General features: G+C 34.1%; 1 protein-coding gene across 1 annotated transcript in view; it reads left to right on the top strand.

The window, feature by feature from the left end:
* Window positions 1–22376, top strand: part of LOC144972520 (inhibitor of nuclear factor kappa-B kinase subunit alpha-like) — a 41336-nt gene that overhangs the window by 16339 nt on the left and 2621 nt on the right. Inside the window, exons 9-18 of the mRNA XM_078913827.1 lie at window positions 4476–4667; window positions 8493–8621; window positions 9968–10059; window positions 11075–11176; window positions 12249–12286; window positions 15373–15452; window positions 16725–16825; window positions 17918–17961; window positions 18880–18976; window positions 21565–21709. Coding sequence (XP_078769953.1) covers window positions 4476–4667; window positions 8493–8621; window positions 9968–10059; window positions 11075–11176; window positions 12249–12286; window positions 15373–15452; window positions 16725–16825; window positions 17918–17961; window positions 18880–18976; window positions 21565–21709 — 1020 coding nt within the window. The remainder of the gene's footprint in view (window positions 1–4475; window positions 4668–8492; window positions 8622–9967; window positions 10060–11074; window positions 11177–12248; window positions 12287–15372; window positions 15453–16724; window positions 16826–17917; window positions 17962–18879; window positions 18977–21564; window positions 21710–22376) is intronic.

Raw genomic sequence — 22376 nt, 5'->3', positions numbered from 1 at the left:
TGCTGGAGAACTTATAAAACCACTGTGAAGGTCAATTCCCCTATTCTATCTGTTTAAATCTGACATTCCTCTCCATTTCCTACAATTTCTGAAAAGAGTGAATTAAGTTTATTGTTACAGTTGACTCCACTTAATCGCGCACCTTCGGGAGTTCAGGTTAGTGTGTCGATTAAGCAGAGTTTGCAATTAAGCGGAGAAGCTAAAAATAGCATCTAAGCACCAGCTTTACTTACTTACTTACTTACTTATCCGAACCAGCGACCACCTGAGCTCTAGCCCTTCGGTCTTGTGCCATGACGTAGAAGTTAGATGTCTTTTGTAGTTGTTCCAGGTGACTATAAAGTGTGTTACTGATGCTTGGATTTGGTGGGAGGAATGTGCATCTCAGGTCTTCAAGAGGTTGACATTCAAGCAAGTGGTGTGTTACTGTTTCATTGGGGTGTTGACATAGGGGGCAGGAAGGGGATGTGTCTTTTGTAATTTTGCTTAAATGGTTGTTGAGCTGTATGTGTTGTGTTCTTAGTTGAAAGATGATGCTTTGCTGGTGTCTTCTGAGCTTATTTAGGCAATCAGTCTTTACAGGAGTGGTCATATGGGAAAACATACATCTACCCGTGGAAGCACCAGCTTTCATGTGCCATTCATGTAGGACATTAACTTCTGATTCTTTTACGCGCTTGGGATCATCACATTCTAGACATGACCTCACTAAAATGTTTTTTTTATTTCTTTCTTTCTATTTTTATTTATTTGGGTTGGGGTATTTTTTTTTCTTATTTTTTTTCTCTCTTATTTTTAATCTTTTCCTTTGTCATGTTTTATTGACAACAAAATGTGACATTATTGTTTGTTCGAACAGTAATCGCAAAGCGTTGATTACTTTATTCTGTGCAAGCTGTTTATAAACCTTTGTCTCCAATCTCGCCAATGTAGATTATCTGTCAAATGGTCTTCTTGGATGAAGTGCTGTAGTTTGTCCACCATGTCAAGTTTTTCAGTGTTTGTCAGGGGTGGTGTGTCACATTCTGATGACTCATCCTCATCTTCATTATCTAAGCATTATCTTTTGTGTGGCTGAATGTAGTCCAGTGGTTCCTGAGATGTCAGTATACTGCTGATGTTGTCCATTGTTTCCAATTGCTTTGGCTGAAAAGTTGTGTGGAATGGGAATAGCATCGTTGATTTCATATGGCTGTTGGTTGTCACTCCAATCAAGGTGTAGCAATAAAGCGGAGATGGTGTGCAATTAAGCAGAGCGATTATATATATATTTTTTTAAAATCCGTTTTTCGGGAATGTGTAGCGTATAAGCGGAGTGTGTGATTAACCGATGTGCAGTTAAGCAGAGTGAACTGTATTTATTATTATTATTATTATTATTATATTATTATATTATTATTATTATTATTATTATTATTATTATTATTATTATTATTATTATTATTATTATTATGTCTTTTCCTTGTCTGGAATGAGTTGACAAGATTTGATACTGGGTCAGACTGGGAACATTATTTTAAAGGCTTCATTTCTGTGAGTGTTTTTATTTTATTTGTTTTGATGTGGGTTAGACATCCAAGTGTGGAAATTTCTTGGTGGTCTCAGTCTCAGCTGCGATAGACAAGCATCCTATCCAAAGGATATTAAGCAATCGCTATTGTCCATTTTACTTTATATAAACCAGGATAAACTCCATGCTCCATGGACTTAATGGACGGAAGGACTAAAAATTAATTCCATCTTGGCACATGAGTAGATTGCTACTAGGGTCTCCTATGGGTCTACATGGCATAGATTGATCAATTTAGAGTTCTTAGTGCCTACTTTTTTCTCCTGGCTTACTTGCAGGCACTAAAGAACTCTAAATTGATCAATCTATGCCATGTATTGAATACTATACAGTCCAAGCCGGTGTTGGGGATGCTGCTCAATTGGGACAGCTGCTTTATGGGGACTATTCCTTGGGAACGGATTTTTTCTATATAAAAAGTCTTACCCTTTCAATTCCCAGCTCCTTAATTGGGACAGCCTGCTGCTTATTGGGGATGAAATTTGACAATGACCGTTTCCATAAAATAGGTTTTTCATTTTCTTCAATCATTTATAACGGTTTCTTATAGAATGCAAATTAGTCTAACGGGACGGTCAACCGAGTGTGAACAATTCAATTTACCTGTATCCCCTGTTAGTGTTTATCATGACAGCCAATCGGGTGTGTGGTTGAACCATTCATCATAGTCATCACAGGTATTTAAACAACAGAATTTACCTGTATCCCTTGTCATCACGTTCATGCTATTGAGTCAATGACCACAATGCTAGGTTCGCAGGAAAACTGACCAATTGTGCGATAGGTAATGACTGATGGCTTTGTTTGTTCAAGGCTCTCACCACCAAATGGTTTGTTTGTTGAATGAGATGAATGGATTGACAATGCATTCTTAAGCTTTTGCGTACTTCTGTAACCGCTATGAGTGGCATATCCGTTAATTGTTTTGTGCAGTTAGATTTGTCTCTTAGAGGTTGATTTTTAAGTTGTCATTTGTTTTTCATTGAGAACTGAAATGTCTGATAAACGCCTTTGCAATAACTGACGGATAAATGCAGAGTGGACAACGGTATATCTGAAAAAATCCTCAATTTCATGACTTCCACTTAATTGGGACATCGCTTAATTGGAATGATTTGTCGGGAACCCAATAATGTGGCTTGGACTGTATTTCTTTTTCAAGGAACTTCTATTTTCTGAATGTGTCGTTCTTGTTATTAACTAACTTACTTATCCGAATCAGCGACCACCTGAGCTCTAGCCCTTTGGTCTTATACCATGACGTAGAAGTTAGACGTCTTTTGTAGTTGTTCCAGGTGACTATACAGTGTGTTACTGATGCTTGGATTTGGTGGGAGGAATGTGCATCTCAGGTCTTCAAGAGGTTGACATTCAAGCAATTGATGTGCTACTGTTTCATTGGGGTGTTGACATAAGGGGCAGGAAGGGGACGCGTCTTTTGTAATTTTGCTTAAATGGCTGTTGAGCTGTATGTGTTGTGTTCTTAGTTGAAAGATGATGTTCTGCTGGTGCCTTCTGAGCTTATTTAGGCTATCAGTCTTTATGGGTGGTCATATGGGTAAATTTATATCTACCCGTGGTGCTCATTGCCCAATTGTTCATCCATTCTTCTCTCTTATTTGTTTTGATTATTTGTTTCGCTGTGTCCTAGGATACTGGAATTGATGGTTGCAAAAGTGTTGATCCGAGTCTGGCTAGTCTGTCTGCATAATCATTTCCTGGTATATTTGAATGTCCCAGTATCCATTGGAGAGATAAGGCTACTCTGTGTCTTGTAAGGAATTCATCTAATTGAGATCTTATGCTGTGAAGGTTGAGGGGAGTTTATTTAAGTGAGCTTGGAGAACTGATTTGGAGTGTGAAGATGACTGTGGGGAAGTTTTGATTGGTCTAGCTGAAAAACAGAGGAATGGTGTTGCAGTGAGGCTTCTTTTGCAACTGCCTCTGCCTCGCATTTTGAGTAGTAGCTTCCGCAGGAATTGTGTATTTCATCATAGGTTTTATCTGGCTATTTCACTACAAACCCATACCAGCATTTTTAGTTCCTTTTTGGACAGAGCCATCTGTGTAAACATCTATCCAGTTGTCTGGGTTTCTTGTATTGTCTTCATTGCTAATGTTTGTATATCTGATTTGTTTTTATTTCTAGTTGTTTCTTCTAGTCTTTATTTTTGGAAGTTTTAGTTCGATGTACGGAGGTTTTTGACTGATAAAAATTGTTTTTCTCTGTTTTTGGGAGTCTGTGTCTTTTGTTCAAGTTGTTAGCAATGTGTAGCAGGGATGTTTGTTTTAATCTTGTTCGTGGTCTCCATTTCTCTGCCAGAATTCTGTTTGGATGGTGTTCATCTTTTCGTTTGTACCTTTCAACCGTTTCTAGCACTGCTGATTCTCTGCACAGTCCAAGTGGTTCTACATCTGTGTGTATTTCACATGTTGCTGTGGGTGTCGATCTCAGGGCACCAGAGATGATGCAAAGGGCTTGATTTTGTACTCTGCCCAAGGTTTTATTTGTGTTTTTACTACCTACATTTTGGAGGGCTAAATTGTAGTCCATGATGGAACACACATAGCCTTAATAAAGTTGTCAAAACATCTTTTTGTCAGCTCCCCAATTAGTACTGGCTAGTAGTTTTAGTAATGGAGTCTCTTTATGGCTTTGATTTTTACATTCCGTGTGTCTTTGTTCAAAGATAGTTGACTGTCTAACTGTATGCCTAGGTATGTGGGGTTTTCTTCTTTTCTTCTTTCTTGAGTCGATGGCCTTGGATGGAGAGTGTAGTTTTTTCTTGGAGACGGGATGGCTTTTAATAAATGTATGTGTAATTCTTGTTGAAAATAAATTTTAGAATTTACCTCCAAGACAAGATTATTTACTAATTTGAAGTACTTTTTTTGTTTTCACCAGCTATTCCATGTGATGATCACCAAAGCCAATCTACTGATATCACTCACTGACACTGACCGCGTTACCATTGAGAGTATTCACCGGGCTATCGAGACAAAGACAAACATTCCGGTCACACATCAACTTCTCATCAACAAAGATGGAGTAGTTTTGCAGCCTGAACAGTTTGTCATTGATGCCTGCCAAGATTCGGTGAGCTTTTATCATGAATCTGCAATGCAGGCTTGATAGTAAAAATGATGAGATCGAAATCTCATCATTTTTATTTTTAAAGGTGGGGGGGGGGGGGGGGGGGGGGCTTTCTTTTATCCCAATCTTTTCTTTAGATTCTCTTTTAATATTTTTGTTTCATTCATAAAAAAAAATAAAAATGATTAGCATGTCTTGCAAAGTTGAAATCACACTTTGATGATGAGCACTTCTCATATCATTCAATTGTTTGTTATAATGAAATGTATAATGATTAGAAATAAAGTGTATGGAGAAGCGCTATATGAAAACAGAATAAACGATACCAGAGAGTCAAACATGGGATCCAATTGATATGACACCCATCAGTGAGCTGATACACTAGCAACTGAGCTTTCCAGCCACATGAAAATATGGCTTTCTGCAGACTTTCATCTTTCAACTACTAAGGGGATCACAATGAGCCTGGTTCACCTAACCCTTTGAATTTTCAAAGAGCTGGAAATTGATGCACCTAATAATATTATTGACCACTATTTGATTGCAGGCTTTTAACATAATGCACTGATTAATTTAGTCAGGAAACATCAAATTTTGTTTCATTCTTATAATGGAAGGTTTGACTTGATATGTGTTGGGTGCACAGCTAATCCATGTGATCAGTATAAGTATTCACAGGCGTTTATCGCTTTCAGTTTAGTTCGCCAGGTAAATCTAGCCAGTCTAGTGATGATGAGTCATAGCTTTACACTGAGAGAGGGAGACAATTTTTTCGCCGTTTTGATCGATTTTATCTGAATTTCAAACTAATGTAGTATTGCCATTATTAAGTGTAGCAAAAATATTTTTATACTACCAAACAGTTTATTAACAGAGTTTTTATTGATTATTTAATCATAATTATGATGGTGTTAAAAAGCAAAAGGGATAACCCATGAAATTGATACATAAATTTAAGTGAATTAAAATTTTTAAGAGAATATTTTAACATGTTCAACACTTAAGATTTTAAAACAAAAGTAATGGAAATGATGTTGAATATCTGTAGAATGTAGACATATAAATTTTATACCAGTAGATTGAGGCGTTTTTGAGATATCAGTTCACCTGTACGTAAAAGTAAGGATTTTGAGTAAGGTGAAATTGAAATCCAATCACAGCATTGTCTTAATAGACATTTTTAATTAAATAAACCAGCAACATAGTCAAATGTGATTCATTTAGATTTATCCCAGAATCAACGAATTATAAGAATTCCATTAAAAATTGTTATATACGGACATTCATTTAAAGACAATCAAAACCACTAAGAAAATCTTAAAGAGTTCTTATAATTTTCATAACCTTATTTTTGAGTTATCCATGCCCATTACTTTTTTTATGTACTTGACTTGCACCTGTTTTAATTTGTGTGCCATATAGACTGCATATAGCACATCATTGGTGAAAGATAATGATCATATTCACCTCATTAAGTATCGTTTCTTGTTCAGAGTTTTCTCACAGAACCAAAGGTATCAATACCTGCATCGCATTTCTTTAAATTATGTATCAGTGAGATACATTTCTCGCAAATTGAAATATTTAAATATATCAGAATTTCACGTTTCTATTTATAGTCAATTGTTGATAACGTCTAGAGTCTTTTAATCCTCTCAGCACGGCTCTGTACTCTTTCACAACAAATTCGACATATTTCATTTGTACTGGTGTGATGACCGTTTTCAGTGTGTCTCTCCATAACCTGAACAGAACTTAAATAAGTAAATTTAAGAAATATCTAAAACTGCCGCTTAAATTCAATGAAATCAAACTAAATAAATGTCTCTTATCATCACTATCTAGTTTTATTATTGGGTTTCTAAAATATAATGAAATATTCTCCTCTTTGTTGGTAAAAAAAATAATTATTGAGATTCCTTTCCACACCCTCTATTCTTAAATCCCTGAATCTACATAATAAAGTATATATCATATGAAAGATAATTTTATCTACTTTTCTCTGATCCCTCACACTTGATGGTAAAAAGTGTTGGTTTGATATTTTGAATTTTAAATATTTCTTAAACTTATAATTTTAATATTTATTTCATAAAAAACTCTGATTATTCAAAAGAGCAAAACACAAACTTAACATTTAATGATGTAAATAAAAATAATTGCGTCTTGTAGAGGAAAAATTGGCCTTTGTATCCATATATGTTTGAAAATTATGAAAAAGATGCTGCGTCCACAACGGGCTAAGAAAATTGAGTATTTTGATGAAATTTCTATTACTCTCTGCCTGAGAGAAATTCAAAGCGATGAGATTTACCTGCAGACATAATTTATTGCCAGTGCACCCCGTCTTGACAGCTGTTATCACTGTGGCTGACGGTGGATTGTTTACATTACTTGACGGTAGCCAGTGAGGGAAGAATTAACTAAAGTGAAAGTTTGGGCCCTATTTAAACGGCTGTGTATTAAGATGAATCCATCATAATTTCTTTTTATTAAGGTGGGCAGGGCATTCGTATTGTTTTGGTTCTTTTCTTTTTTTTTTTTATGAGGAGGGGAATTCAGAGATTTTTGCATTTGACACATTTTACAAATGAAGTGTAAAAAGATATGAAAACAAAATAAAAGAAAACAATCAGAAACATTAAAAAAAAAGAATTAACAAGGAAGACTGAATTGCAGAAAAAAAATACATTGGGGTCTTGGTAGCTTAGTTGGTAGAGCACTTAGCACAAGCAAATGGATCGGTGACAGTCTCAGGTTGTAACAGTCCTGAATCTTTGTTTAGACATCTTTATCAATTCAGACCAGATTATGTAACTTTGCCCTCTCCAAAGGATAGAAAATTCAACGTTACTGTACATTTAACGCTGCAGAATTCAGGATAAACTTTGGCCTCATTGGTCTAATGGCTTTAAAGGACAGACAGCATATAAGAAAGGCTGGGTGGGGTTCCCGACCTACATAATGGGCATGGAGGTCTCTTTCTGGGTCTTCTATACCCCTATGTGTGTTGTTTTCCAATTGCTTTTTGTCTTTGCCTTGGAATGAGATTACTTGGATTTGTCCTTTCCATTGCCGGAATCTTTGGCTGAGAAGGAAACAATGTATAGTATTAGTTTTGGGAGATGATCTATTTTTTTTCTTGTAAATCATCTTTCTGTTATTCACTGCATTTTTGGTTTGTTTTATATACAATTATTTGTAAACATTTGGGTGTACTCCTCTTAGTAGAGACTTGTGCTTGTGTCAAGATGAGACTTTTAGGTGATCTCAGACTAAGTTCACTAATAGTGTGCTCTTAGAATCTATATCTGTTCCTTATTAAAACCATTCCCCTTCATCTTACTTTTTATTTGTGTGCTTTCAATTGTAAATCTATAATTTTTTTTACTTTCCCATTCTCTTCCATTTTACTGAAATGACCTAAATGTATCGCAAGCACCGTAAAAACCTTTAAAAAAAAACAAAACAAAACAAAACAAAACACTAGAAAGGAATGGTGTGTTATCATTACACATTAAATAAGGATCATCATGGCTTGGTTGTTGGACGGTCTGACTAACATGCAATGGCCTAAGTATGATTCTACACCAGTGGTCCCCAATTAGGAGTGGATAAAAGATTTGATTTACACCAAAAGGACTTGGGTTTTAGCCCTGTTGTTGGTATCTAATTTTTATCCTTATTGCTTTCTTTGTGTCACTGCATTGTGGCTGACACCATGGTTAACTCGGGTTGACAGGCCACTTTTATGGTTCCTTTACTTGGTTCAACTATTTTTCTTTTGACAGTGTCCACCTTGCTTCTCATTCTTTATTTACTTTTCAGTGCTCTAAGAATCCCTCAGCCCACTTATTCTGTCAGTGGCCAATTCCTGAGGACATCATACGGAAAAATAAATTACCAAAGCCAGTGGAGAATATAGTCAAGGAACCAGATACTGTTCTCTCTTATCAGGTTAGATTTGCATTCAAGAAAATGATTTGAATTTCATTCTTTTTTATTTTTTATTCAGAAATTTTAAATTAAACTTTCATTTAGAGTTATTTGAGTTTAATTTTAGTTCCATTTAAGCCTAAATGTTAACAAAGAAATGGCAAAAGTTTTTTAACAAGTTACTTTATCACAAAAAATGGGATAGAAATCTGGTTGCCCTTAGATTATTGCATTTTTTCTTTCTAAAGATATTGAATTTATTTAGAAGAGGCAGATTTTGTTTTTGTGGCCTACTGCATTATTGTCTAGTTTTGAGATGAAGACCTTTCCATTCTCATGTTTGCGGGTGGTTGGATGGGAGCATCACCCTTGAATCATATACCTATGATGTTCGCATGGGTGTACGATCCGATAGTGATGTCGTTTCGTCTTCTCTTTACTAGCCTATCCTGCTTCTTTGGTTTATAATTTAGCTTATGATATCTTTAGGTTATGATTTTGATTTACATTTGTACTATTTTTGTTAGATTGCTTGTTTTTTTTGTTTCAGCGGTCTCTCATATAACCTCAATTGTGTTGGAAGAGACCTAAAGCAACAAACAAACAAAACAAACAAAAAATTCTCATGTTTTTTACTGTCAATTGGGGGGAACACTTCACTTACATACAAGTCGACTGATTTTGATTCTGGCTTGAGTCAAAGATTATAGCGGGTGGTTGGATGGGAGCAGCACCCTTGAATCATATACCTATGATGTTCGCATGGGTTTACGTTATGATAGTGATGTCGTTTCTTCTTCTCTTTACTAGCCTATCCTGCTTCTTTGGTTTGTGATTGTATTTTTGACAGGGGATATTTTTTTTTTCTGTAAATCTTCTGCCTGTTTGTTCTTGGTTATTTATAATTTAGCTTATGATATCTTTAGGTTATGATTTTGATTTACATTTGTACTATTTTTGTTAGATTGCTTGTTTTTTTGGTTTCAGCGGTCTCTCATATAACCTCAATTGTGTTGGAAGAGACCTAAAGCAACAAACAAACAAAAAAAGAGTCAAAGATTCTTTAAACCCTTTTTCCTAGCAGGGTGTGCTGATATGATGAAAATCACTATTCAATAAACTGGCATTTAATTCAGAGGGTAGCCATTAAATTGTTATTGTCCTTTCCTTCTATCATTAGAAGACAAGGTAAACATTGGCTTCAGGCCCTGATTTAAAACAAACTTTTTTTTTTTTTCAAGTCCTTTGTGTTAACCGTTCTTATAGTAGAATAAATAGGCTCATAATGGCAATCCTAAAAATGTTTATTATAAAATTTTTATTTGCAGAATTTATTCACTGATTTCTCCTTCTTTTTTCAATTGCAGAGACAAAAAGAGGCGTGGAAAAATGTTGTTTACTTTTGTGCCATTAAAAACTTTGATTATAAACAGTTAGAGGCTAGTGAAAGAACAGCCATGTAAGTTATAATCTTTTAACTCTTTATGAGCAATGTTGGTTAATATCAATCAATTGGTAAAGTGTTCCAGCCGCTCATCAATGAAATAAAATTTATTTGCATGTCATTTGATTAGCCATGCTGTTGTAAAAAATTCTGTCACATCAAATCCTGATATCAGTATGATATTTGTCTTTGATAGGACATAAAAGATATGAATAGAAAGCCTTTTACAAGGGCTGACTACGGTATGTCAAGAAAGTTGTATGGATTCAGGAATCTCAAGTCAAAGTAAAGTAGACACAGTGAAACATAAATGAGATGAAAATATTGCATAGATAAATGTTGGATATATTACTGTTTATTGTAACGAAAAAAAAAAAAAGCATTAAATAAAGTAGTCCTTTAGATCCATATGGTGTGCTGGGTTATCCCATGCTGTGTCTCTTTAAAAAGATAGGATACTGATACTTTCTGTCAGAAATAACAGAACCGGCTCCTTAATTACTGCCAGGTGCTTATCCTGGTCCCTATGTTTGTGAGAGGAGTGCTCTACTGCTTCACTATCAGGACCTTTCTTAACTGTAATACTCACATCAATATTCTTTTTGCAGCATTTATTCAGCAAATCTTTTAAAAAAGTGACAGATTGCATTAGTTCGATCAATCAAACACAATGTATGTGATGTTTTTATTCTTATTATTCTTGTAATGGAACAGTGGTTAATGGTGAAATTGAATATTATGTAAGATAAATCATTTGCTTCAATTAAAAAGTGAAGAGTTTATCAAAATTTTGAGCAGATTCTGAAAAGTTTTTGTAATAAATATGTCAATCTTGATCCTCTACCTTTTCTGGTCTCCGTGTTGGGATGAACTAGATGCTGAAAAGTAGATAAAAAGTCAAAATGATATTTGTTATGACATTTAGGTTTTGTGCTACTTTGGTTCACCCCTCAATGTATTACTGAATTGAGGCAGTTGGTCACATTTTGTTATATTGCTTTTAAAATTTTTTTTTAAATTTCACACCCAGGAAAGCTCTCACACATACTGTCATGATGATTGTCAAGGAGAAAAGGGCTTTGACTGATGAAATAAAACGACTGGAAGCTTTTCAGGAATATTTTAACATAAGGTACTTAAAAAATTCTTGATTTGTTATTGTTTTTATTTGTATCACTTACAGCTCCTTTGGTGGAGATATTGTGTCAAGGTGGGACTTTCATGTGTTTTCAAGGGTTATGGACTGATTGTCTTTGAATTTACTTCCTTTTGATCTGGTTTGGTTTTTCTTATATTATTATGATAAGGCCGTTCCATGATGTCAATTTTTCCTGGTTCTGAAATGTGCTAAAAGTATTACAAGCACCTTTATACAAATCCACCAACAAAATAAATTATTAGATCATACCTGGATCGAACACAGATGATCTACTTATTCACTGCCTTTTTAAAAAACTCTTATTCTGTTTACTAATTCGTTTGAGTCACCAAGCTTGCCTTAGGCCATATTTTTAAAAATGTGTATTTCAAAAATATACGTTTTTGATGGGTGCTTATAGATTTTCATTAGTTTCCTGATTATGATTGACATGCCATGTCTACAGAGATGAATCTCAAAATAAGGAGGGAGGACTAAGCATTGAATTTTGATTTTTAGTAGGTTTGAGGGTCGATTAGGGGTATAATTAAATTTTGTAAAAATTTTTAAATTGTCGAATTTAATTAAATGGCTTGTCTAAGGTATTGGAAATGTGTTAGTAAATAAATTTCAAGTTCTTGAATTAACCTTGATTCCCAGAATTTTCTGTGGTAATGCTGATATCCACTTGACCATGAAGTGAAGCATGAATTAACTTAAAGTGACCAGCTATCTGGTTGAGTCATGATTTTTCACACCTATAGAGTAATACGGGTATTAAGCTTAAGCCTCTCATGGAGGATAGTGCTTCAGTGTTATAGCTGTGCTGGAGTATTTTGGTCGTTTGCACATGTGTGAATGAAGTGTTATGGATTTTTCCTCAACTAGAGTGAATTAAATTACTTATGGGGTTGGGAAATGCAGATATATGCACAGGCATCTCTCACCCCTTATGTAAAAAAAAAAAATGTCCACTCGTTACAATAGGAGCCAGTTTTTTACATTCACCTATATTGTATTGTAATCAATTATTATATTACATTTGTTTCTTGTTTTATAATTACAGTCTTGACTTTGACTTGCGACAATATGATTCAAATGACAGTAAGTATGTATTAATTATTAGAGAATATTTTGGTATTGTACTTTTGACTAGCCCTAACATTGAGAATGAAATGAGGAAAAAAAAAAACACCTGCAAAAGCAATTAATGCTTATTTTATGGCCAACCAGCTTTTTTAAAAACCGGCATGTCAATGGTGCTGAATTTTAAAAAATCAAAAGTCGTATTGAAAAATTATGAAAAGTTGGGTTTTAAAGAAAAGAAAATCTATAATTTTGATCAAAAGTTTTAAGGAGATGGATCACATTTCTACGTTTAGAAAACCTGTCGAGGCAGATCTGTCACACCCTTATTCCTTCATTCACGTTGTTGGTCTGATGAAGAAAATCATGAATACAATAGACATCACAAAAAACATTGGATGTAAATTATTGAGCCTCAAGATAGCTTTTTAAAAAATTCTTTTAAATAATTTTTGAGAAGAAAAAATCTATTCTAAAGTAGCCATTCAAAATGTTCACCTGTTATTCAGAGGATTTGTTTAGATTTTTTGAAATTCAACTTTTTCAGCCTGAGAAGCTTAAGGGGAGGTTTGGGTCTTTTCTAAAAAAATTTTAATTACCTATATTGGGCGGTTTTAATCATTCTGTATCATCAATATAGGTTAAAAAACAACATTTATGGTGAAAAATTTTAATTATCTGTGTTGATACCCATTTTGCGACCTAATTTGGGGGTCTGACATAAAAAAATATAACAATCTTGTGGCAAACGTTCCACAAAAACTAATGAAGGAATGACCTCCATATTCTTCCCTCTTGTCAACATTGTACCATAGTGTGTCACCATAGAGAGATTTTACGGCTTTAGCTTATGGAATTTTTATTAGATCATTACAAAGTTGAGAATCAAAATGTTATGACAAAATTGATGTAAAAAATTCAGATTTAGGATTATAATTTAAAAATCACAAATCTTATCAAAAAAATCTCTCTATGGTGACATAATACATTATCTCTGTGATAACTGTGGAAATTTTCAGACAATTTCATTGAATAGATTCTGAGAAACGTTTGACACAGTTTCCCATAGCCTTAGAAAAATGACATATTGAGAAAATAGCAAAATGGCTTCCCGTTTTTCACACATTTCTTACTACCTGCACCATTTTCGACTGTGTATTTCGTGCCTTTATAGTCTACTTTAAGAATTTAGACTTCAATTTTATTATTTCTAAGATAATAAAATATCATTTCCCACCAAAATCTCAAAATCAAATTTTTGAAGGATTTTCCTAATAATTAGACCCAAACCGCCCCTTAAGTAAAATGTATAAGTTTTGTTTTATAAAGCTTATAGTTTGCTGTTAGGAACTCGTTTTACACCTGAGTATGCTAAGAAAAAGGGGGTCCCGATAGCTCAGTTGGTAGAGCACTCGCTTCACACGCAAAGGGGCCAAGATCAATCCCGGATGCAGTCGAGATTTTTTCTGACTGTCACCCATGTCCACCCAGCAGTGACTGGGTATCTGAGTCTGTTAGATTTGGTGGAAAGTACTTTGTGATAGACTAGTGTCCTATCCAAAGGATAGCAAGTAATTTCTATTGTCCATTTCATGCTAGAGAAACCAAGATAAACTCTGGCTCCATGGGCCCAATGGCTCTGAAGGATTACTTTTTTATGGTAAGAAATTGTGGGTAAAGAGTACAGGGTAACAAGCAGAGTGACATATCTTTTGACCGATGTGTACTTATTTGGAGGTCTGATAACCCGAATTGTTATGGGCTCATTGTTTTAATGGAACTACTCTCAAACTAACACAAAATATTGTCCATAAGCGTTAGTAGACCTGCTAATAATTTGTAAACCTGGCTTTAGGCCTTTTCGTTTTGAATTCTTTGTCCACTCCTCGTTGTACCTAATGTTTTGAATTCAATGTCCCTCACCAAATTTTTCAGGACCTTATTATTTACAAATCATTTTCCACCAAATTTGAAAAGGAAGTAAATTTGAACACCCAGATTTAAAAATGTGTAACTAAAATGTTTGTAGCAATGTCTTGGACATCATCACAAAAAACATTTCGCATTTTTTTGGGAAGATGCCTGAATCTTAAGTCACTGAAGAAAGTTCAACTTGAATTTTGAAGGAAGTAACATATATTGATTCCCTGCCGAAAACGTTTGTGTCAAAATGATTATAAGATGGTATGAAAGTTTTAAGCTATGCAGTTGTCTCTCAATAAGCCATTCGAGGAAAGGAGTTGCTATCCGAAATAGATCACATACTGATGAGAATGTGATGAAAGTTTGCATTTCTGTCGATGAGACACTGAAGCAGTCTGTGATCAGACATTCCTTATTGTCATTGATTGATCAATGGAGTGACCATATAAAATTATCAAACAAGATTGACATGGGCAAAAAGCAACAGTGTGGATGGCTTTAAATACTCATGGAATCATCAAGCTATTTGGGTTTTGTAATGGAAGTGGGGAGACACAAACTGCTACTGCAAATGGATATGTCAATATATTTGTTAGTTTTAGCAGCCTGTGGGAAGATTGTATGGCAGACAAACATGACCATGGTTTAAGTCGGATGGTGCAGCTCCTTGCAATGCAAAGAATTCCTTGACTTGAATCCATTTTGGTGATCGTGAAGTGAGTATTTGTACAGAGCATCCTTGAACCTCTCACAGCCCCAACTTGCACACTCCACATTTTTTTCTCTGGGGCTATTTCAAAGACCAAATGCCAGGAACAACATTCCAGATCTTTCGTGAACTAAGAAAAAGTGTGAAACAGCCAATAAAGGTTATTTACTGCAACTTTATGAGACAGCCACAAACTATTTCATCACAAAGAGCATCCAAATATGTTGAGGTCATATGTATCATTTCTTTTACTATAAAGTCACTATTAGTAATTGGAAATGCTTTCTCTGTTAAAACCCAATTAAACAGGTTTTATTTTTCCAAATGCTTCTTATATGTTTTTGCTAAATAATTGTATTGTATATTCAGCAAATTGCATTGATATTCAATATTTCATATTTAATCTATCCCGGATTTAAACCTTGGTTTTGTATTTTAAAGAATTTCCAAATTTTTTTTTTCTTGACTGCAGATTTGAATCAAGGTATAAATGATGCGATTCACAGCCAATGGTTACAGTCAAAACAGGAAGCTGCAAGCATCGAAGATCTCGTAAGACTGCACATCATTCTATTTATTATGAAACAATCACAATTAAACCAATGATAACACCTACTTGAATATGGGTTATTAAAGAATTCGAGACTACAATAGAGTATTTATTTTCCCCGTGTTCGAAATCATTTGTAATCAGGCTAAATATTTTTTTTGCTATTTCGTTATGTTCTGTAGAATCTGCCCCCTTCCGTTGCATGCACACACTTGCACACATTTTTACCTATAATGTTTTCTTTCTTACTCTCTTTTTCTCATTTACTAACCATAATGCAAATGTAATATAATATTACTTTTTGTATTACAGCATGGTGTGGAAATGCCAGTATTTGTGACATTAAGAAAATTGATCGGATAATTGATAAAGCCAGGAGTTATACTCACCCAATTTTCAATGTTGAAGAATTGTTCAAGAGATTTTGTCTAAGTAAAATGGAGAAAGTTATGAAGAATGGCGATCACCCACTTCACAAGTTCTCCATGAGGAGCAGTCGCCTTATATCTATAAAAACAAAGACAACACGTCACCTTAACTCATTTTTGCCACATGGTGTTCTAATTTTTAACGCGCAACTGTGATTTGAATTAAATACTAACTTTTAAATATACACACAGGTTCGGACTAAGGGCCAGAGGTATGGCCTATCTCAACTTATCAAACTAATATAATATGAAGTTTTGCTATTGGTTCTTGGTTGTATATTTTTACATTTTTGTGCATTTGCATATATTATATATGTATACATTGTCGCCATATATTCTCAACTTTGTGTTTATACATTTTCATGCATGCCACGTCTATAAACGAATTTCCATTTTTTTGGATGAATAAAGTATATCTTATCTTATCTTAAAATTCCTTTTCTTGTTTACCTGAAGAAAGCCAAAGGCTGAAACGTTATTTTTACTCCCTGTATTTTACTATACATTTTATTGACTCGTTAAGGCACCTCTAGATAGACGATGAATAAAGAAAACGAGGACGACAATCTACCTGTTGTTGTCCATTTTAAGTAGCAAATCATCTGCTACCCTTCGAAGTGCTGTTTTGGTATAAAAGCCGACTATAAGTGGACTATAATAAGCAGGTGGTTTTGGGGAAAAATGAGCTCGCATATGCTTTAGATTTCATAATGTATTTGCAAGAACATTTTAAAGTATTGTATAATGCAATTTTGTGATCGAAATGATCTTCAACAAAATACTGGGGATTTTTATTATTGGATGATTAAAATCTTTTCTCATATTTCTTATCTTGTCTTAACTTAGAGTCTACAAGTTACGAGATTGGACAATTTTGTCGAGGAAAAAATCCAAAGGTGTATGGAGCTACAAAACAATTTGACCAAGGATCCAAAGCTTGAAGATTGGTATGCATTTAGTTTCCAAGTATTTCATAGGCCGTGTTCCCTCAACAGTTAAGAATTACTTTCTTTGTTCCAATTTTTTTAATGGCAGGACTGAGTCTTTTTCTTAACATAATGTTTCATTATTTATCTGAATGTAATTACAGTCGTTAATATTTTCATGAAAAGGGCTGTGACAATAATACAACAAAGGCTTCATTGGAGCCCAATTTGCGTTGTTGTAACTGCTCTCATAATGAAAAATTGGCTTTATCTGATGTTAGTTTAATTGACTGTTTAAGGGGACTCGACACACAGAGACCTGATTTTTAATAAATATCATTTTAATAAACCAAGGTCAAAATGTAATCTATTGAGAAGAAGCAATAAAGATTCCAAAATTTTTTGTTGTTTTTGTTTGATTGTTGGAGAGTTGATGGCAGTCTTGAAAAAAGAAAGATAATATTTGCAACTCCATTCATTTGAAAATTCCCAATTACTTCGCTTGTGGTAAATATATTATTATAAACGACTGTTAATGTGATTAACAATTATTATTACACTTGGATTGATTGTTTACTTCATTCTATTTTTTAATCATAAAAATTTGAAAATCTTGTCCTAGAAGATTGGCAAAATTTGGGTTACATGGACAGCTATTTTATTCATGAAGGAGTAGAACTTACCATGTATCAGAAATCTAAATAGCTTTTGTAGTAGTGTTTAGAGTATATAAACAAATTATAACAATTGTTACTTCAAAGCAATGAATTGACGGGTATCAAAATTAAAATTTATTCTAAAAACAAAAATTGGAGAAAAATTCACTTAAATGTAGAACAGATGATATAGATTCAATAGGAATGATTTATTTTTAAAAATGTTAAATGAGTATGAGTATATATAATTTTTCAATCACTTTTATCAATCTTTCAGCAGTTGAGACCAGTCATCTCTCTTTTTTCATTTTCTTAAAATTGGAATTTGGATTAGGAGCCATCCTGAAAAACAAACGACAAATTTTAAAACTCCCCCATTTAAAAAGAAATATCTCACAAGTTTGATCTTATTTCATGATTTATGATTTTCAATCTTTTTTTTTTTTATTTCTATCAGTGAAATGCAAGCCAAGAAACTTTATGAAAAACTAAGATCATACAGTAAGTATAAAGAAGAGTGTAGACTCCATTTGAAAACTTTTAATACTTCAAATGTTTTTGAGGAATAGGTTATACTAGGAGGTGAATGACTGATTTGACAAAAGTATTGGTCTTACACCTGAGGGACCTGGGTTTGAGCCCAACATCTTAGCCCCTATAATACATTGCTTCATTGTACTGTGACCGACTCTTCTTTGTTATCCGGCATTTGGGAATGTAAATGTAAAGAGAGAATTATTTTTCATTTGTCTACTTTATTTCAAGATTTTAAAAAATTTCTGAAATGGTAAAGTGTATATAATACCCTTTTCAACACATAAAATTTTTATCAAAAATAACACATCCATTTTAACAGCCATCTGCATTGCACATTAAAACTACATTGTTTGTAAGGAAACTGGGCTTCCTCAGAAGAAACTTATAAGACAGCAGGAGGGAAATAAAGTTAAAGTGCTACAAAGCCTTTGTTAGACCTACACTAGAATATAGTGGCTTTCTCTGGGACTCTTACCACAAATCAGAAATTCAAGAAATCAACAAATACAAAACAGAACAGTGAATTTTATAAATCAAAACAACAAAGATAAAAAAAACCCATGAAAATCTCTAACTACTACAACAGAGAAGAAAGCATAACAAAGTAACAATATTTTGCAAAGGCTTAAACGATCAAGTTAGATTACCCATCGGTGATATTCAACAAAATAAGAGGAAGTCATCCAAGTTTATGGTTCCCCCACTCAAGAGCGGATGTACACTTGTACTCGTTCATACCATCGACATTAAGACAGTCTCACATATCGAAAGAAAGAAAAATACTGTGGAATTTTCAAAATCTGAAGTTACAAACTTAAAAGGAAGAAGAAGAAGAAAAAATTGAGTGTATAAAGTTGATATCTTTTCCCTATATTTCCATAGATGAAAGAACCCTTGAGCACACTCCTATGGTAAAAATCATAGGCGAATGTATGGTATGCAGTGAGGAACTCACTGAAAGCTTTCATGACATTATTGGGTGAGTCAACGCTACAATACATATCATAAGCTTCATTAACCTATTGTGCAGACATTTTGTTTTGTTATTCAGTTGTCTTAAGTCACATAATGAGCACACATGTGTAGATTGCACATTTAAGAAGTAGATCATTGTGACTGATTAAATAAAATATCTGGGTTAAAAGAATTGCAGGACCCATCAAGCACAACATATTCAAATTTTCGTGACCCAAATTCTAATATTTTGAGAGCTCTATCCTGATATTTCTTGTAATACCATGTTGCGGGTCTGTAGAGTGCAATATCATTTTTGCCTTATCATTTATCCTTTCCATATATCATGTTTTATTACTCTTACTGTTTTGGTTGTTGATTGGGGAACGGGTTTGAGCAAAGCTTTTGATTAAGTACACAACCTAAGCCTCATCATGGGTTCTCAAAACCCAACTACTTTTGGATTAAATCATTTCTTTTGATGCGATCCCAAAGAGTCATTGTTGAAAACAAAAAATCATCATCACTTCCAGTTCTCTCAGGTGTACACCTCAAGGAACAGTTTTAAGCTATTCATTAATAATATGCTGAGGAAAGTATCAGAATTATCAAAATTCCACTTTTTGCAGATGATAGCCTTGCCTTCTATAATATAGGGAAATTTTAAAAATCAAAAGATTGCAAGAAAACTTGGACAGGCTACAATCAAGAAAGAAAGAATAGAATATGGAATTCTACCTGAAAAAATGTCACCTAATGTGTATCACGAACAAAAAGAAAATCATATGTTCAGAATAATATTTACAAAAAGACTGAGCTAATTACCACTGGTGGTCAGAGAGGTCTGACTGCACACAAAGCCACGACAGTCCCACTGCTTGTGAAATGACTAATCTCTCAACAGATCTATTGGGGCCTTCATTACTATTACTATTGTTATAATAATAATAATAATAATAATAATAATAATAATATTATGATGATGATGATGATGATAATAATAATAATAATCTTATTATAATGGATCTAAGCCCCAGAGCTCTATAGATTTAAAAACTATGAAATCAAGAATAGTCAAATTTGGATTGTTGATTGGAAATGACAAATCCCAATTAAGTGGCATCCCGATTAAGCAGCTGCTATGAAATTGAGCAATTTTTCAGATTTACCATAATCCCCTTTGCATTTATCCAGACTTCGGATTGGCAATACCACTTCTAATGAAAGCTGTATTGGTTGCATTCAACTTTTTTATGTTTGTTTGTTTCATTTCTTTCTTTTTTTTTTTCATGGTTTAAAGCCATAGTAATCAGGGAGACTTGTTTGACATCTATTGTGGGTTACTTCAGTGGCCACCTGACTGCTAATCTGATCTACAAACTTTGTCAGAGGGGTCAGAGTTCTTTCTAGGACAAATGGTCGCAACAGCTTCACCATTTCACGTTTTTTTTAATGAAGTCATTGATGGGCTGTCCTTTTCATCAGTACTTTCGTGCTCTTCAATTTTTTGTTGATTTTTTGTTTGTTTTTTCTGTCTGTATTGTATTGTCTCTCTGCATTTCTTGCATGGCCACTCAGCGAAAATTTAGCTTTAGTTTAGCAGTTTACAACTGTCTGTTGTTGACCTTTTTGCCATGCATCGTGGCCATGACTCATGACCATGAATGTGACGATGACACTGACAAGGGACTACAGGTAAATTCTATGAACGGTTCAACCACACACTCGATTGGCTGTCGCAATAGGCACTAACCGGGGAAACAGGTACATTCTATTGTTCAGACTGTAATGATTGAGGTTCTAAGGGTTGAATGAGAAATTTATTGTAACCTATATGAAAGATGTATGAATGCCAATTATGAACAAAGGAATGTAACCATGTATATATTTTAGTGTAAATTAGTAAAGTAAGAATATTTCCTTGAATCTTTATATCCCGCTATTAGTCAATTATAGTTTTTCCCCTTTTTGTCTACATGTATATATAAACAGTTACAGGAAGTAAATAAAATCATTGTTCACAAGTGCTTACAAGAGTCTTCAGAGTTTTTCTTCATTTCACCACGTTGGCTATCCAGAGCCATCAGGCTATTAAGAGCCTTGAACATAACACAGACCTCTGTGATGAACGGTACAAGCACTCACTCCATTGGCAGTCCCGTAAGACTAATTTGTATTTTTTGAACCGTCGCTTTAAATGAAGACAACAAAAAAGCTCTTTTATGGGGATGGTCATTGTCAAATTTTGTCCCCATTAAGCGGCAGGGAATTGGAAATGAAATGACCTTTTATATATATAGAAAATATTCTGTTCCCAAGGAATCGTCCCAATAAAGCGACTGTACCAATTAAGCGGTGTCCCCAATATGTATTATTATTATTATTATTATTATTATTATTATTATTATTATTATTATTATTATTATCATTGTTGTTATCTTTATCTTTTTCATCATAGAGATTTTAATACATATCTTCACCAAAAAAAAACAACTGCTATCTATGTAGTTATTAATGCTGTTAAACTAGGCAAACATTTTTTTTTCTCATCATAATTTTAACTTGTTACCATTTATCTAATTGTCATACTAAATTTTATTACTACCCTTCTAGTAAAAAAATGGAATTGTTTCACGACTTGAGGAGGCTTCTACCTGAATTGGAGATCAAGAACAACAAAATCCAAGACATGAAAAAGAACATAATTATGTTGCAGAGGCGGAGGCAGGAAGACATCTGGAAACGTTCCTCAGATGCAGTTAGTAGTCTTTATCTTTAGTTTAGTCCTATAATGGAGATGGATAGAGGGTTGATTGGGTGGATTGAAGTGTGATCTTTCTCCCTGCCAGAGAGATTTTGACTGGGTTGTTAATTAAACATGTTTACTCTTATTGCATTGGTGCCCTATCCTACGAAGCGCTGTTTTGTAACAGAGTCAAGCAATATTAAGTATGGCTACTGATTGATTAGTGACAAACTATCGGAGCTAACTTGTGCAGTGTGCCTTTGGTAGACCATTTCTAGACCAACATGTATTGACTGCTATTAGAATTTTCCTCTTCCTGATTTGGGACACAGACTGGAGACAACTTCCCTGTTTTATTTGTCTGTCAGTCAGTCTGGTGGTGTTTATATATATATAATGTATATTAATTGTCATAATAGTTGAAACATTATAGGTGAAAATGTGTGTATGTGTGAGAGTGTCATCCAGAAACTTGAAGTATTCCAAAACAATTGTTTGTGAAGTATCTTCAAGATATTCTGGCCAAACACAATCTCAGATGAGGTTCTGAGAATGAGAGCTGAAGTGGGAGAAGATGGCAATGGTTGGGGCATGTCTCTCGCAGACCTGATGAAACTCTGATAAGAAAGGCTCTGCGATGGACACCCCAAGGAAAGAGGAAGTGAGGCCGCCTCGAGGA

The sequence above is a fragment of the Berghia stephanieae genome, chromosome 5 (assembly GCF_034508935.2).
Source record: "Berghia stephanieae isolate SIO BIC M18660-M18661 chromosome 5, UCSD_Bste_1.3, whole genome shotgun sequence".
NCBI classification, from domain to species: Eukaryota; Metazoa; Mollusca; class Gastropoda; order Nudibranchia; family Aeolidiidae; genus Berghia; species Berghia stephanieae.
Note: the sequence above shows the minus strand (reverse complement) of the source record. Positions and strands in the feature narration are given on the sequence as shown.